This window comes from Macaca nemestrina, chromosome 14 (genome assembly GCF_043159975.1).
Source record: "Macaca nemestrina isolate mMacNem1 chromosome 14, mMacNem.hap1, whole genome shotgun sequence".
NCBI lineage: Eukaryota > Metazoa > Chordata > Mammalia > Primates > Cercopithecidae > Macaca > Macaca nemestrina.
The window spans coordinates 114,030,508-114,044,590 of NC_092138.1; the positions used below are offsets into that span (position 1 = coordinate 114,030,508).

General features: G+C 53.8%; 2 protein-coding genes across 8 annotated transcripts in view; one reads left to right on the top strand and one right to left on the bottom strand.

Moving 5' to 3' along the window:
* The window catches only part of LOC105464067 (adenylate kinase 8), a 156,816-nt gene extending 156,171 nt beyond the window's left edge, over positions 1-645 (bottom strand). For both annotated transcript variants that reach the window (XM_011711732.2, XM_011711731.3), the window contains exon 1: positions 507-645. In XM_011711732.2, coding sequence (XP_011710034.1) covers positions 507-590 — 84 coding nt within the window. In that variant the 5' untranslated portion in view covers positions 591-645. The remainder of the gene's footprint in view (positions 1-506) is intronic.
* On the top strand, positions 644-13,795 carry LOC105464066 (sperm acrosome associated 9). 6 transcript variants are annotated; one of them, XR_011612905.1, is made up of 6 exons: positions 1,206-1,342; positions 2,606-2,798; positions 7,367-7,547; positions 11,161-11,363; positions 12,065-12,444; positions 13,725-13,795. XR_011612905.1 is itself a non-coding variant. In XM_071078537.1 (5 exons), the coding sequence occupies exons 2-5, from the start codon at positions 7,404-7,406 to the stop codon at positions 13,368-13,370; spliced, it is 498 nt and encodes a 165-aa protein (XP_070934638.1). In that variant the 5' UTR covers positions 1,188-1,342; positions 7,367-7,403; the 3' UTR covers positions 13,371-13,795. The 6 variants fall into 6 exon arrangements, 2 of the variants coding, with proteins under 2 accessions (XP_070934638.1, XP_011710032.1); XR_011612904.1 differs by lacking the exons at positions 1,206-1,342; positions 2,606-2,798 and adding an exon at positions 644-771; XR_011612903.1 differs by lacking the exon at positions 2,606-2,798 and having other exon boundaries at positions 1,187-1,342; positions 13,368-13,795.
* Positions 13,796-14,083: the final 288 nt, after the last annotated feature.

Here is a 14,083-nt window from a genome sequence, read left to right on the forward strand (position 1 = left end):
GAGGGGGAGGGACCAGGGTGGGAGACGCTGCTGTCCCCGAGGCAGTCTTCTCCGAGGATGGAGATGCCAGCTTGAACTCGGACAATGCCCACCTCAGAAACCTGGGCCGAGAGGCTCCCCACAAATTCGACAGATGGGAACTGTCAGAGCCAGGAGAGCCCCTAGGATCCTGACCACCTCTTCCAAGCTGGCATTTCACAGGTGGGGAAACCGAGACAAGGAAAGGACTGGTTCCAGATCTTAAGGCACCAGGACCAAATCTCGGCTCAAGTGGCCCCCTTCCTCCCTCTGGGTCCGCCTGAGGCAAACCCTGGCAGGGCCAGGGGCGTCCCCAGCTCGAGGGCCCCCTCGGGGTCACGGCGACACACGAATCGGACACCTCGAGTTGGGCTGCTTCGTGGGCGCATGACTCGGCCCCAGCTACGGGTCCCGGCCGCGCAACCAACGTAGCGGTGGAGGCTCCCGAGCCGCCGCCAGCGTCGCGACAGGCAGGGGTGTCCGGTCACCTGCATCAACTCGAAGATGTGGTTCTCCTCCCCGTACTGGGGCATCTCGGGGGGGATACGGTGCGGGGCGCTGGCCGAGTCCATGCAGCAGTCGCGGCGCGCCGCTCCCTAGTAACCGCGTCGCCAGGGCCGCCGCGCCGTCTGCGTCATCAGCATGCGCCGCAGCCCCGCCCTGCAGGCTCCGCGCCGGGCCCAGATCCCCGACCCTCGGTCGCGCGGGTCGCCCCCGCCCCGACCTCTTCGGCTGACGCGCTCTGCGGCTCGGGCAAGTTCTTTCCCTCACCCCGACCTCTCTTTCCCCATTTGCGCATCTTAGCGGGAGACACCCTCAGGTGGCTTCCAGCTGGGTCTCCTCGTATCTGAGACCCTCGACGAAACCCCGAAGGGGCAGGTCGGCCCTCCGAGGGGGACCCTGCTTCTGGTTCTGTCAGTGCTCCCTGGCCCCGCTCCCTGTGCCTCAGTTTCCCCATCTTTAAAATAGAGATGCGGGAATAAATGTGGGGGAGGGTGTTTGAAGAGGGAGGGGCGTCTATGGGATGGGCAGGAGGTTCGAGGATCGGGTTGAAATCCTCAGCCCAACTCCTAGCGTCGAGCCCGGGTAGACCCCACCTCCGGCTCCCCGGCTCTGGCCCAGCCGCCACGTGACCCGATTGCTATGGCACCGGCGGTAACAATCAGGCCCGCGGCCCCGCCCCTTCTCGCCCGACCTCCCCACCCACCCTCGCCTCCCAAGACCTGGGACGGGCCTCCCCAACCCTCCGGGGCACCGACACTCACGGAGTGACTTCAGCTTCTGGGTGCTCCGTGGAGCGAAGAGCGCTCTAGGACAAGCAAGGGTAAACAGCGATGACCGTGGGTGGGCCCACTCAGACCCCATCCCGGCCTCTGGGTCAGAAACTGGAAGCTGGGGTGGAGGATAGAAAGATGGAGGGGTCCGGAGGATGGAGGGGCCTGCATAGCTGTCTGGGTGGGTGGCGAGGGGAAGGTTCGCGCTGGAGATGGAGCTTTTCGAGTCGTGTGAATTCCCAGTGGTACGGGGCAGCTTGATATTTTATTAGTCGCAACACTGAATAGGGAGCTCTAGCTCTTGTCTGTTGCCATTAACAGTAGGAACTGTAAGAGTTTGTTGAACTCTTAACTTTGTGCTCTCGGCGAAACTCTGTTGTCTCTGTACCTTATGGAGAGGGAAAATGGCACAGTCAGTGCAGACAGCCCCAGATTCCAGTCTTGGCTCCACTTCTTACTGTGTGAGCTTGGCAAACTCTACTTGATCCGTGCCTCACTTTCCTCGCCTGTGAAGCAGGAACTGCTGAAGGATTTCAGGAGCTAATGTATTGGAGAGTAACTGGCATGCAGTAAGCACACAATATATGGGGCTACTATTAGTAGTAGTATTTCATTTAATCGTTCCAACAACCCTGTGAAATGGGCACCTTCATTCCCATTTTACAGATGAGAAATTGGAGGATTAGAACAATGAGGAGTGGTTGGCTGGGTAACTTTGGGCGAGTCACTTCCCCTTTCTGGGCTTCTTTCCTCATCAGTTGTTGATCATACAGCCTTAGAACCAGAAGGCCTCTTGAAGAAGAGGCTAATCCAAACTCTCTCATTTGACAGATGGATAAATTGAGGCCCAGAAAAGGGAGAAATCTTGGCTAGGGTCACTGATTAAATCGGGCAGAGCCAGGGCATGAACTCCACATACAGGCTCCAGCTAAAGCCTTTTTCTACCAGCCACCAGCCCAGAGACCTGCCCAATGTAAAAGCCAGCACTGTTGCCTCCTCACCTCCAAACCGCTTCCTCAAAGCGTGCACACCTTGGTAGGCTTGTCAAACCCAACTGTAAAGATAGCTGGGGAAGAAAAGGAAGCTGCCTCCTCCTGAACAAAGTACACAACAGCCATGCCTGCCATTTGCACTGGAGAGGTTTGGTTTGCTTCCTGGACATTTCTGAAATGACTTGCCTTTCTCCTCATTTATTTTAAGCCCTAGGCGCTTTTCCTACCATGATTTAATCTTCTTTACCAGCCTGGAAAAATACAAATCCATTAAAGCCTAAAACCTATGGGTAATCATTTTTTTCCTCCCTCCTCCCCCAGATCGAGAAGTGCCCATACCCTGTGCCTTTCATCCACACTAATTTGGCTGCAGTGGCTCTCGTTCAAGGGACGATCACTTCGGATAGCTTATTACAGCTCCTCTCATGACATTCCTGGCATGCATGTCACAAGTTGCTAGGATCAAGAACGGAGTCAGTTTTGCTCTCAGCGGCTCTTGGGGCCACCAGCCAAGGTAGTGCTGTATCCCTGGAGAACCTGACAACCCCAGGAAGCCCCAAGAGGGTGACAGGGAGCTGGGCACATAAAGGGCAGCCCCCTGAATGTTTAGTCCTCCTTGCTTTGGGTCAAGGAAAAGGGAAAGTCTAGTGGTCATGGCAGTGAGGCCTAGGGCCAGGGCTCTAGTCAGTGGCTGAACCCTGAAGACGTCAGGCAGCTCTTCAGGCCCTTCGCATTCCCTATCCTCACCTCCACAGTCAGTCTGATGTCTGGTGTGTTTGTCTCTAAGTACTACCAAGGAGAAGGGGAGGAGGAAGGAGGAAGGGAGGAAGAAGGGAGGGATCCAAGTGAAGAGCCCAGACTTTATAAAGCCAGGCAGAGCTGAGCAGGAAGTCCTGACTTGCCCATTCCTTATCTGGCCTCAGTTTCCTAATCTATCCTGTGAGGATAACCATGGTACCTGGCTCTAAGGCCGTGGTGAGGACTTGAGCTAACATGTCCTAGAGCCGCATCCCATGACCCACGCTGTTCTTAGGAGGACTGGAGTGAGCCACCCTTCTTCAGGCCAGGATCTCCTTGAGGGCTGGAGCACAGCCCCAGCTGTCCCGGCACCGTACCCACCCTCCTCCTGCAAATGCCCCTCCAGCAGACAGTGGCCCTTCGTTCTCCAGGTTCCCACCTGCTTCCCTGCTTTATTTCCTCCTTATCTAAAATGCTGTTCATTTCGCTCTTCCGCATGGTCTGCCTTCCCCTGTGACAGACGAGCTCCTCCAGGGCGGGGAGTCTTGTTGGACACCCCAGCACCTGAATAGTGCCTGGCACACAGTAGGAACGCACAAGTGAATGAATGCATGAAGTGCTTTTCACCCCCTTGGCTTAGAAGCCTTCTGCTGTTCTTTCAAATGCCTCACCTGACACTGGGGTCCCTCAGCCTGACCCTGTCCACTGTCCTCTTCTGCACAGTCCCACGTCCCCACACACCAACCTCCAGCCCAGGGTCCCACCCCCACTGCACACCTGTCTCACCTCTCCACAGCCTCCTCCTTCTCAAGTCCGGATCCAAACATCCCTTCCTCCGGGAGGTCAAGCCCTTAGCAGTTCCTGCTTCTTTTGAGGTACACACCATGCCTGTGATGGTGTCCCCTGCCATTGCACACACACACGCTTCAGCCACAGTCGCGTTGATGATTCTGATGATAGCACCACCACATTCCGGGCCCCATGGTCCACGCCGTACACCTCTGGTCTCGTGTCAGCTCACCCCAGGCTGGGAGGCTGCTGCACACTGAGGCTTAGGGAAGATGGGCAGCTTGCCCAAGGTCAGCAAGAAGGGGTGGAGTCAGGATTTGAATCCAGGCCTCTGTGATTCCAGGGCTCCAGCTCCTCTCATGACATTCGTGGTGTGCATGTCACAAGTTGCTAGGATCAAGAACAGAGTCAGTTCCTCTCAACCTCTACCAGCCACAGCTCTCACCATGATGGGGGAAAAGCCAGGCCAAAAGGGCACATGCCCCTTCTCCCTGGAGCTCCACCTAATGTGCTCTCTCTAACTTTCCTGGAGCTTCACCTTTGAGTCATTTGTAAGCCCTGGGCCAAGATTAGGGCAAGGCAAGTGATGCACTCTCAGCACAAAACTTAAGGGAATGCCAACAGTTCAATCACTGAGGTGGACATTTTTCACGTTTTAATGCAATATTTTTAAAAAATCAAAAATAATGCCTAAAATCCATTTAGAGTAACATGTCAAAAATTTAAGTAAAGGTAGGCTCAGTATTACTGATTTCTCCTCTTGCCTCAGGTTTCAATATGGCAAGGTGCAGCAATCTTTTCTTTACAAATTCTGACGCTGCCAGCTCATGCTTCTAATCCCAGCACATTGGGAGGCTGAGGTGGGAGGATCGCTGGAGCCCAGGAGTTCGAGACCAGCCTGAGCAACATAGGGAGACCCCCATCTCTACAAAAAAAAAAAAAAAAAAGAAAGAAAGAAAACAAGTAGTCAGGCACGGTGGCACGTACCTGAGGTCCTAGCTACTCAAGAGGCTGAGGTGGAAGCCCAGGAGGTCAAGGTTGCAGTGAGTCATGATCACACCACCACACTCCAGCCTGCGTGAAAGAGCAAGACCCGTTCTTTAAAAAACGTTTTTGGGGCTGGGTACAGTGGCTCTTGCCTGTCATCCCAGCACTTTCGGAGGCTGAGAAAGGTGGTTCACTTGAGGCCAGGAGTTCAAGACCAGCCTAGCTGACATGGTGAAATTCCATCTCTACTAAAAATACAAAAAATAGCCAGGTGTAGTGGCACACACCTGTAATCCCAGCTACTCAAGATGCTTTTTTTTTTTTTTTCTTTTGGAGACACGGTCTCACTGTGTCACCCAGGTTGGAGTGCAATACTGCGATCATGGCTCACTGCAGCCTTGACCTCCTGGGTTCAAGCGATCCTCCTGCCTCAGCCTCCCAAAGTGCTGGGATTACAGGTGTGAGCCACTGTGCCTGGTCTATTTTTATCCTGATTGCTGAGTTTTTTGGCACCTCCTTAAGTTTTGCACGGAGGCAAGTGCCTTCCTCATCTCGCCCTAGTTGGGCCTGGGTGAGCCGGACACCATGGGAGGCGCAACAGGAAACCACTGTGCGTGAGTCAGCGTGTCTGCTCCATGTGGTGCGGACCAGCCAAGGATGTGGCAGGTGTCAATAAACCATGGCAGGCGTCATAAACCCCCACCTCATTCCCCACCCTCAGCTCTCCTTTCCATAGGAGGTTGAGCTGGAAAGAGGATCCTGCCCTGCCTGCCCTGGCCCTGGCCCCAGCCCACCCCCAGGGGAGCTGCAGCTGCCCCTGTGTCTGCTGATAGTCACAGCCCTGTGGCTCTGCTGCAGAAGCATACTTTTGTCTTTCCAGGAGACCCGCTCAGTGGCTCTTAAGGTGGCTCCTCTAAGGCAGCCTTGCTGGCTTTTGGCTCTAGGGATAGAGGCTCTGTGGCTGGGCTCCATCTTGCTAAAGGGCCTCTTCCCCAGCCTCCTCCAAGTTCCCTGATTTACCACACCCATCATCTCGCAGAGGCCATCTCCTGGTCTGTTCCTGTGTTTCCTTTCATTCCTCTGATGTCATCTCCCCCGCCTCTGTGGGTTTTTTTTGGGTTTTTTTGTTTGTTTATTTGTTTGTTTGTTTTTCGAGATAGGGTCTCACTGTGTCCCCCAGGCTGGAGTGCAGTACTGTGATCATGGCTCACTGCAGCCTTGACCTCCTGGGTTCAAGCTGGACCCCCAGCTCCAGCCCTGCTCTGGACACAGCAGAAAGAAATATTTCCCAGCCTTGTCTTGTTCTCATTCCTATCCACCTAGGACCTGCTTGGAAGCTTGGAATGTGCCTTCCCTGCCCCAGTCCATGCTAAATGTTCTGGCCCCTTCCATCTCCAACATCTCCCTTGGACGGGACCTGACCTCAGCACAGCCTTCTCTGACCCCTGCTCATGTGGTGACACATTCGAGCCTGGACTTTGTTCTGGAGGCAGTGGAGGGGCAGCCGAGTGTGGCAGCACTGACGATGCTGGTTAGACCTAAGGAAGCCTAGGACCCAGGGTGTCTTGGGCACAAATTTGCTGTGACACCCTGGGCAAAACCTTTCCCTCTGAGCCTCACTTTCCCTGTAGCAGCTCAAGGGAGTTTGTTTTCTGAGTCCCTTCCCGCTCTAATGTGATAGAAATCTGTGGTCTGGAGCATTTTGCACGCACTCAGCAAAATCGTGATGTCGTGGAGCACACACCCACAGACTCTTCTGCCCACAGGAGGATTGTAGATGCTCTGTGGACCACCCAAATCACAGCAGGGACAGTCTGTGAGGTGCCAAGAGAGAGCCCTCCCCACAGCCTCCATGTTACTGATCACGGCATTCCAGCAATTAGCAGGGTCAGAGAGCAGTCCACTAGCCACCAGCCCTGCCCTGAGAATGCGCAAACCTGAGACCAAGGCTCCTGCCCCCAGCCCAGAGCAGGCAGACTCACATCTTCTCAAACTAGACAGTCTAGTATTGATTCTTCTCCCCGCTTAATTCATGGGAAGGAATTCCCAGACTTTCCCACCAATTGCAGAGCAGCAGATACTTTAAAATAATTTGATCCACACTGATAATCCCCTGGTTTTATATCCTGTGGTATATCCCTTGATCCCTGACACCACAGTGAGGGATTGGAGGCTGTGTGTGTGTACACACGTGCGTATGTGTGTGTATGCATGTGCTTGTGTGTGCACATGTATGTGTGTGCGTGTGTGTACGTGTGTGCGTGCATGTGTGTAGATCCCACATCTGGAGAAACAGAACCAGAGAAACTCGGTCCACAGCTGATGGAAGAAGTCACATTTCATGGCAAAGAATGTGTTCATGGAGGGTAAATTTCGAGGTCAGGCTCAGCTCTGTCATGGACAGCCTGGGGGGTCCGGACAAGTGTGCAGCCTCCCAGGGCCACGCTTTCTTCTGTGGGGAGGCGCTCACAGGTGCTCCAGTGAGAGTGACCTGACAGTCATTCCCTCCAGAGCTGGATCCGAGCACTGGGTCCCGGGACCTCATCACTACCCTCTTTCTCCCCACAGATTCCTCCTCTCCTGTAAATGACCACAGAGGAAGACAATGAATGAGGTGAAAGAATTGCTTCGCGGCATCGAGCAGAAGTACAAGCTCTTCCAGCAGCAGCAGCTCACCTTCACTGCCGCTCTGGAGCACTGCAGGGAGAACGCCCACGACAAGATCCGGCCCATCTCCAGCATCGGGCAGGTGGGGCTCCCGACCCCCACGCCGGCTGAGGGGCAACAAGCCCAGCCCCCTCTCATGAAAGATGAAACCACTGGGGCCCAGACAGGGGAAGCACATTTGTGCCAGAATCAGGACCCAGACCCAGAACCTAAATGGTGGAATGAGTCCTTCATTTGTTTCTCCACCAAATATGTAAGTGAATAACACAGCAGTTAAAGAGGCGGGCTTAAGACTCAGCCAGCTGGGGCTTACGTCCTACCTCTACCGTGTGCCACTGCTGTGGCCTCCGCCAGTGACTTCACCTTTCTGTGCCTCAGTGTCCTCATCTGTGACGCAGGTTCGGTGGTCACCCATAGAAAACTGGGGATTTATTGGTGACCAGAGGGATCCTGTCCCTGCCATCAGATTCCACTGGGGGTTGAGGAACTGTGGGATGCCAAGCACACTGCCAGGTGCTTTCGCAGATGTTTTTATTTAACCTGCATCTCCTCCAAGGTTAGCTGCTGTCCAGGTTTGCTCTGCAGGACTTGGAGGCCTCAAGACCAAATGAGCCTTCCAGGAAATTAGGGGCTGGAGCTGCAGTGCGGTTAGGAACACACACAGGCCGGCCCTTCGCAGCTTGGAGGGAGTCAGCCTGTGGAAGGGTAACTGCCCCAAGATGGGTGGGAACAGGCACAGGGCTCAGAACTGCAGAGGAGAAACAGGCTCGGGAGGAACAAGCAACCCCCTCACTGGCAGCATCCTTTAAAAGCTTTTTTTCTGGCCAGGCGTGGTGGCTGATGCCTGTAATCCCAGCACTTTGAGAGGCCGAGGCAGGTGGATCACGAGGTCAGAAGTTTGAGACCAGCCTGACCAACATGGTGAAACCCCATCTCTACTAAAAATACAAAAATTAGCCGGGCATGGTGGTGGGTGCCTGTAATCCCAGCTACTCGGGAGGCTGAGGCAGGAGAATTGCTTGAATCTGGGAGGCGGAGGTTGCAGTGAGCTGAGATTACGCCATTGCACTCCAGCCTGCGCCACAGAGCAAGACTGCGTCTCAAAAAACAAAAAAAAAAAGAAAAAAAAATCTTTTTTTCTTTTTTTTTTTTTTTTGAGACGGAGTCTCGCTCTGTCGCCCAGGCTGGAGTGCAGTGGCCGGGTCTCAGCTCACTGCAAGCTCCGCCTCCCGGGTTCACGCCATTCTCCTGCCTCAGCCTCCGGAGTAGCTGGGACTACAGGCGCCCGCCACCTCGCCCGGCTAGTTTTTTGTATTTTTAGTAGAGACGGGGTTTCACCGTGTTCGCCAGGATGGTCTCGATCTCCTGACCTTGTGATCCGCCCGTCTCGGCCTCCCAAAGTGCTGGGATTACAGGCTTGAGCCACCGCGCCCGGCCAAAAAAATCTTTTTTTCTAATTTTGGTAAAATGTTTCCTCAATTTTTTAACTCAAAAAAATGTTAAATGTAGAGGCCAGATGCAGCGGCTCATGCTGGTAATCCCAGCACTTTGGGAGGCCAAGGTGGGTGGATCACCTGAGGCCAGGAGTTTGAGACCATCCTGGCCAACATGGTGAAACCCCATCTTTACTAAAAATCCAAAAATTAGCCAGGTGTGGTGGCGCGCACCTATAGTCCCAGTGACTCGGGAGGCTGAGGCATGAGAATCACATGAACCCTGGAGGCAGAGGCTGCAGTGAGCCAAGATCATACCACTGCACTCTAGCCTGGGCGACACAGCAAGACCCTCTCTCTCTCAAAAAAAAACAGTTAAATGTACAGAAAAGCAGCACCCATATAACCCTCACCCAGATTCAGCGACTTGTGACATTTAGCCAGTTTAGCCATATTTGCCCATGCACGCAGCCCCTGAGCTACTGGAAAATAAACTTCCTCTTCTGTAAACCTGGACTTCGGGGGAAGAAAGGAAAGAAACTGGCTACATCCTTTTTCGTCCATCCTCCAGAAGCTTCAAAAGTCAACAAGTGTCCCTTCCCAGAATCTCTATCAATGCATAAGGGAGTGGCCTTCTTGCCTTAGGTTCAACTGAAGGCTATTGGTAAATAGTGGCCTTGTGTTCTGAGTTGCCTCTTACCCCTCCCCTGCCCTCCCTGAACCAAAAGTGTCCAAAGGTTCCCTGCACACCGTGCCCCGCCCCCCGGTCCCCCCACCAGTGCTCTGTTGTAGTTACACCTTGGGGCAGGTTCCTCCTCCTCGACCCCCACAGGTGCCCTTGTGGGTATGTGTGTCAAAACCCTCTCGCCCTTACAAAGCTGCTGTGTGCCTGGCAATCCTTGAGAAGGAAGCACTTCAGATTGTTTGGGGAAACATCCCTTAGCAACAAAAAGGCAAACGGTTACAGCAAGAAAACCCTGATTTAGATGTAGACCTTTGTGGGTGCTGGAGGAGGTGATACCTGCATCTGTCATCAGATTGTGGAGAGTAGAACCATCTGACCGTGAAATGGGTCTGTTAACCTGGCCTGGACCACAGCCAATTCCTCCTTAGCACAAGATCAGACCTCCGGCTCTGGCTCAACCTCGGATGCAGTCACTTGGTAACCCAATAAGCTCCACTTACTCGCCTGCCCCTCCTTCCTCCAGCTTGTGAACATAGTACAGCTGAAGCCCAAAAGATTCCAGTCCCTGCTGTTTCCTCCTCAGTATGGGTGGCCCACGCTGGCATTTCTCACAATGAACTCTCTAAGTGGGATGACAGGCACTGTGGCATTAAGTCAGGGGGCAGCCCCCTTTTGCTTTAGGTAGTGGTTGGTTCAGGTGGCATGGGGACAGGTGAGGGGTAGGGCACGGAGCCACTGAGCTGGGGACAACATCCAACTAAGCCACTGGTGCCCTGGGCAGGTTATTTCACCTCTCCAGACCTCCAGTGCTCATGTCATGGTACTCATCTGTAAGATGAGAATTTAAAAAGGTACCTACTCAGTGTGTAGGGTTTAGATGAAGACAAGTGAGAGCAGGCCTGTAAAGCATTTTGCATGGTGCTGGAACACTTGATTTTATATCCGTCTATCTATCTACCCATCCATCCATCCATTTAATTTAATTAATTTTTTTTTTTTTTTTTTTTTTTTTTTTTTGAGATGGCGTCTTGCTCTGTTACCCAGGCTGGAGTGCAGTGGCGTGATCTCGGCTCACTGCAGCCTCCGCCTCCCGGGTTCAAGTGGTTTTCCTGCCTTAGCCTCCTGAGTAGCTGGGACTACAGGCATGTGCCACCACGCCTGGCTAATTTTGTTTTTTCCTAGTAGAGATGGGGTTTTACCATGTTGACCAGGCTGGTCTCAAACTCCTGACCTCAAGTGATCCCTGCCCACCTCAGCCTCCCAAAGTGCTGGGATTACATGTGTGAGCCACTGTGCCCAGCCAATCCATTAATTTCATATCATCTATCTATGTATCCATCCATCCATCCATCCATCCATCCATCCATCCATCCATCCATCCATCTATCCATCCATCGAGAGAGATACCACTATATAGAGTGGTCTGTACCTTAAAATGCTTATGTGTTACTTGCATCTCCCCCATGAATCATGGAGGGTGGGAGGGAGTAGGGTGGGTGCTCCTGGACATCTGCACCATAAGCCAGCCAGGACCCGGGTTGGCATGTCCCCAGCTCATGTGGCGGTGGCCTTTGCAGGTGCAGAGCTACATGGAACACCACTGCAACAACTCCACAGACCGGCGGATTCTGCTCATGTTCCTGGACATCTGTTCAGAGCTGAGTAAGCTCTGCCAGCACTTTGAGGCCGTGCACTCTGGCACCCCAGTCACCAACAACCTCCTCGAGAAATGCAAAACCCTCGTTAGCCAAAGCAATGACTTAAGCAGCCTCAGAGCAAAGTAAGTCCCTCTGGTGCTGCTTTTGAGGCCCTGTGTGTGCCTGTGGGGAGGCCTCTGTCCTGCTTCTTTCCTGTTGTCTGGGTCATGTGGCTCCTGTTAGACCACCCTGGGCAGGAAATCCCAGTCTCCTCTCGGATTCAACGAAAACTTTTCTTTACAAGCATCATAGACATGGCAGGATACCAAATGTCTCACGGGTGTTAGCACCAGGCAGGTGGAGAAGCGGATGTAGAGCCCAGAGCAGTTGCCCCCGGAAGCCCACAGAGATCCTCACTGACATGCAAAGAAGTGGACGCTAGCGCTGCCTCCCAGGGGCAGCAGCACCGCCACTGAGGGCTCCTCATCCTGACAGCCTGGGAGCCCGTGGGACAGTGGGCCAGAGCCTGGGGAAGCTCTGTAGATACCAGGGTGAGATGAGCCAGAGGGATGAGCCAGCCAGTTCCTCACCCCCAACCCAGGTTCCTGCGGACCGTGGGGCAGTGGTTTGCACCTCCTGTCTTTCACACCAGAATTACCTGAGGCCTGTGGCACCCCAGGCCTGGTCTGCCAGAATCTCTGGGGACAGAGAGCCTGAGCATGCTGTGTGTCCAGTTCTAAAGCCTCCCCAGGTGACTCTGCTGTGCCTGAGGTCTGGCGGCTGCTTGCCACGGCATGGCAAGTCCCGGGAGCATGGGCTCACCCGGCCCCCTGCCATCCTGCAGATACCCTCATGACGTGGTGAACCACCTCAGCTGTGACGAGGCCCGGAACCACTACGGAGGCGTGGTCAGCCTCATCCCCCTCGTGCTAGACTTAATGAAAGAATGGATTGCCCACTCTGAGAAGTTGCCACGCAAGGTGCTGCAGCACGTGAGTGAGCCCCAGGCACGCCAGGAGAGCACCAGGGGAGCCGCTCGTCCTGCCCAGGCCATAGGCACCCAGCCCGGGGCCACTAAACACAAGTGTAGACAGCTCACCAAAGTCAGCCTCAAACCCAGGGGATGTTCAAAACCGCCCTGGAGGCCTCCTGGTGGGAAACTGTAACTCAGAGCCAGGGAGCTACATCGGTGGAGAACTTTGCTATTTAATTTGGATTTTACTGGTTGGTCCTTTTTTCATTGGTACCCACAGCCCCTGCCACTTACTAACCCCAAAGGGAATCAGCCAATATATTACTGAGACTTCCTCTCTCTTAACTTTTTTTTTTTTTTTTGAGACAGAGTTTCGCTCTGTTGCCCAGGCTGGAGTGCAGTGGCGCGACCTCTGCTCACTGCAAGCTCCGCCTCCCGGGTCCACGCCATTATCCTGCCTCAGCCTCCCGAGTAGGTGGGACTACAGGCACCCGCCACCACGCCTGGCTAATTCTTTGTATTTTTAGTAGAGATGGGGTTTCACCGTGTTAGCCAGGATGGTCTCAATCTCCTGACCTCGTGATCCGCCCTCGTGATCAGCCTCCCAAAGTGTTGGGATTATAGGCGTGAGCCACTGCGCCCGGCCCTCTTGCTTTAACTTCTAATGTTTCCGCTTCTAAGCATCAGGCTCCGTGCTGATGAAGAGGAAACCCACTTACAGGAGTTTCCCAAACAGGATGGTGTGGTAGAGGGTCCAAGGAGGGCACTGAACTGTCACCTAGGTCCTCTTTGAGCCACATCCAGCTCCAGTGCCAGGCCTGTCCCTGCTGCGGGCTGCAGCTTTGCAGTGAGCCACCAAGCTGGAGACCATCCGCTCCTTGCCCCACCACCAGCCCCAACTGTAGGCAAGGCACATGCTGTTTGTGAGCCAGGGATGCTCCCCTCCAGGATGGAGTGGGGGTGAGCATGTGGAACGCAGTGTGTTTATATTTTATTGTTATTTTTTGAAATGGAGTCTCACTCTGCCTCCCAGGCTGGAGTGCAGTGGCATGATCTCGGCTCACTGCAACCTCCACCTCCAGGTTCAAGCGATTCTCTTGCCTCAGCCTCCTGAGTAGCTGGAATTACAGGCACCCACCACCCCACCTGGCTAATTTTTGTATTTTTTTTTTAGTAGAGACGGGGCTTCACCATGTCGGCCAGGCTGGTCTTGAACTCCTGACCTCAACTGATCCACCCACCTCGGCCTCTCGAAGTGCTGGGATTACAGGTGTGAGCCACCGCATCTGGCCAGAACTCAGTGTGTTTAGTTCTCTGGACCACAGCCAAAGGGGAATAAACCCACCTTCCCTTCTCCTTTACTTGGGAGAGGGAGACCATGACCGAAGCCAGAATTCTGATTTTACGGCTCCTGAGCAAGGGCAGTGACCTGGTTTTCACAGCATAGTTGAACCCCAAACATTGTAAAATGTGTCCCTGGCTTCTGAGCTTGCCCAAAGTAATGTCTGACTGTTGGTTTTTCCCTTCACAGGGGACGACTTAGCTTCTGTATTGTTGCTTCCTCAGGGGGAGACAGTCGAGAATAAAAAGTATTCTACCACCTCTCTGCCTGGCTTGGTTTCCTGGGATTTATCCCTGAAAGAAAACCTCCATCTCCCCTAAGACATCAAAGGACACTGGGCAGTAGCCACACATGCAGAGCCTCAGCAGACAGCAGAGAGAGGCCGCCCTAGGCAAGGGGGCGTGCCTGTCTCCAGTCAGCTTCTAAGAGGCTCATGCCCAAGCTCCAGAGGGCGAGCCAGCATTCAGATCTTCCTCCAAGGGTGGGAAGTCTAGTTAGAGATCTAGTCAGATAAGAAAACCTGAATTTTCCTGAGAAATTAAAAACTG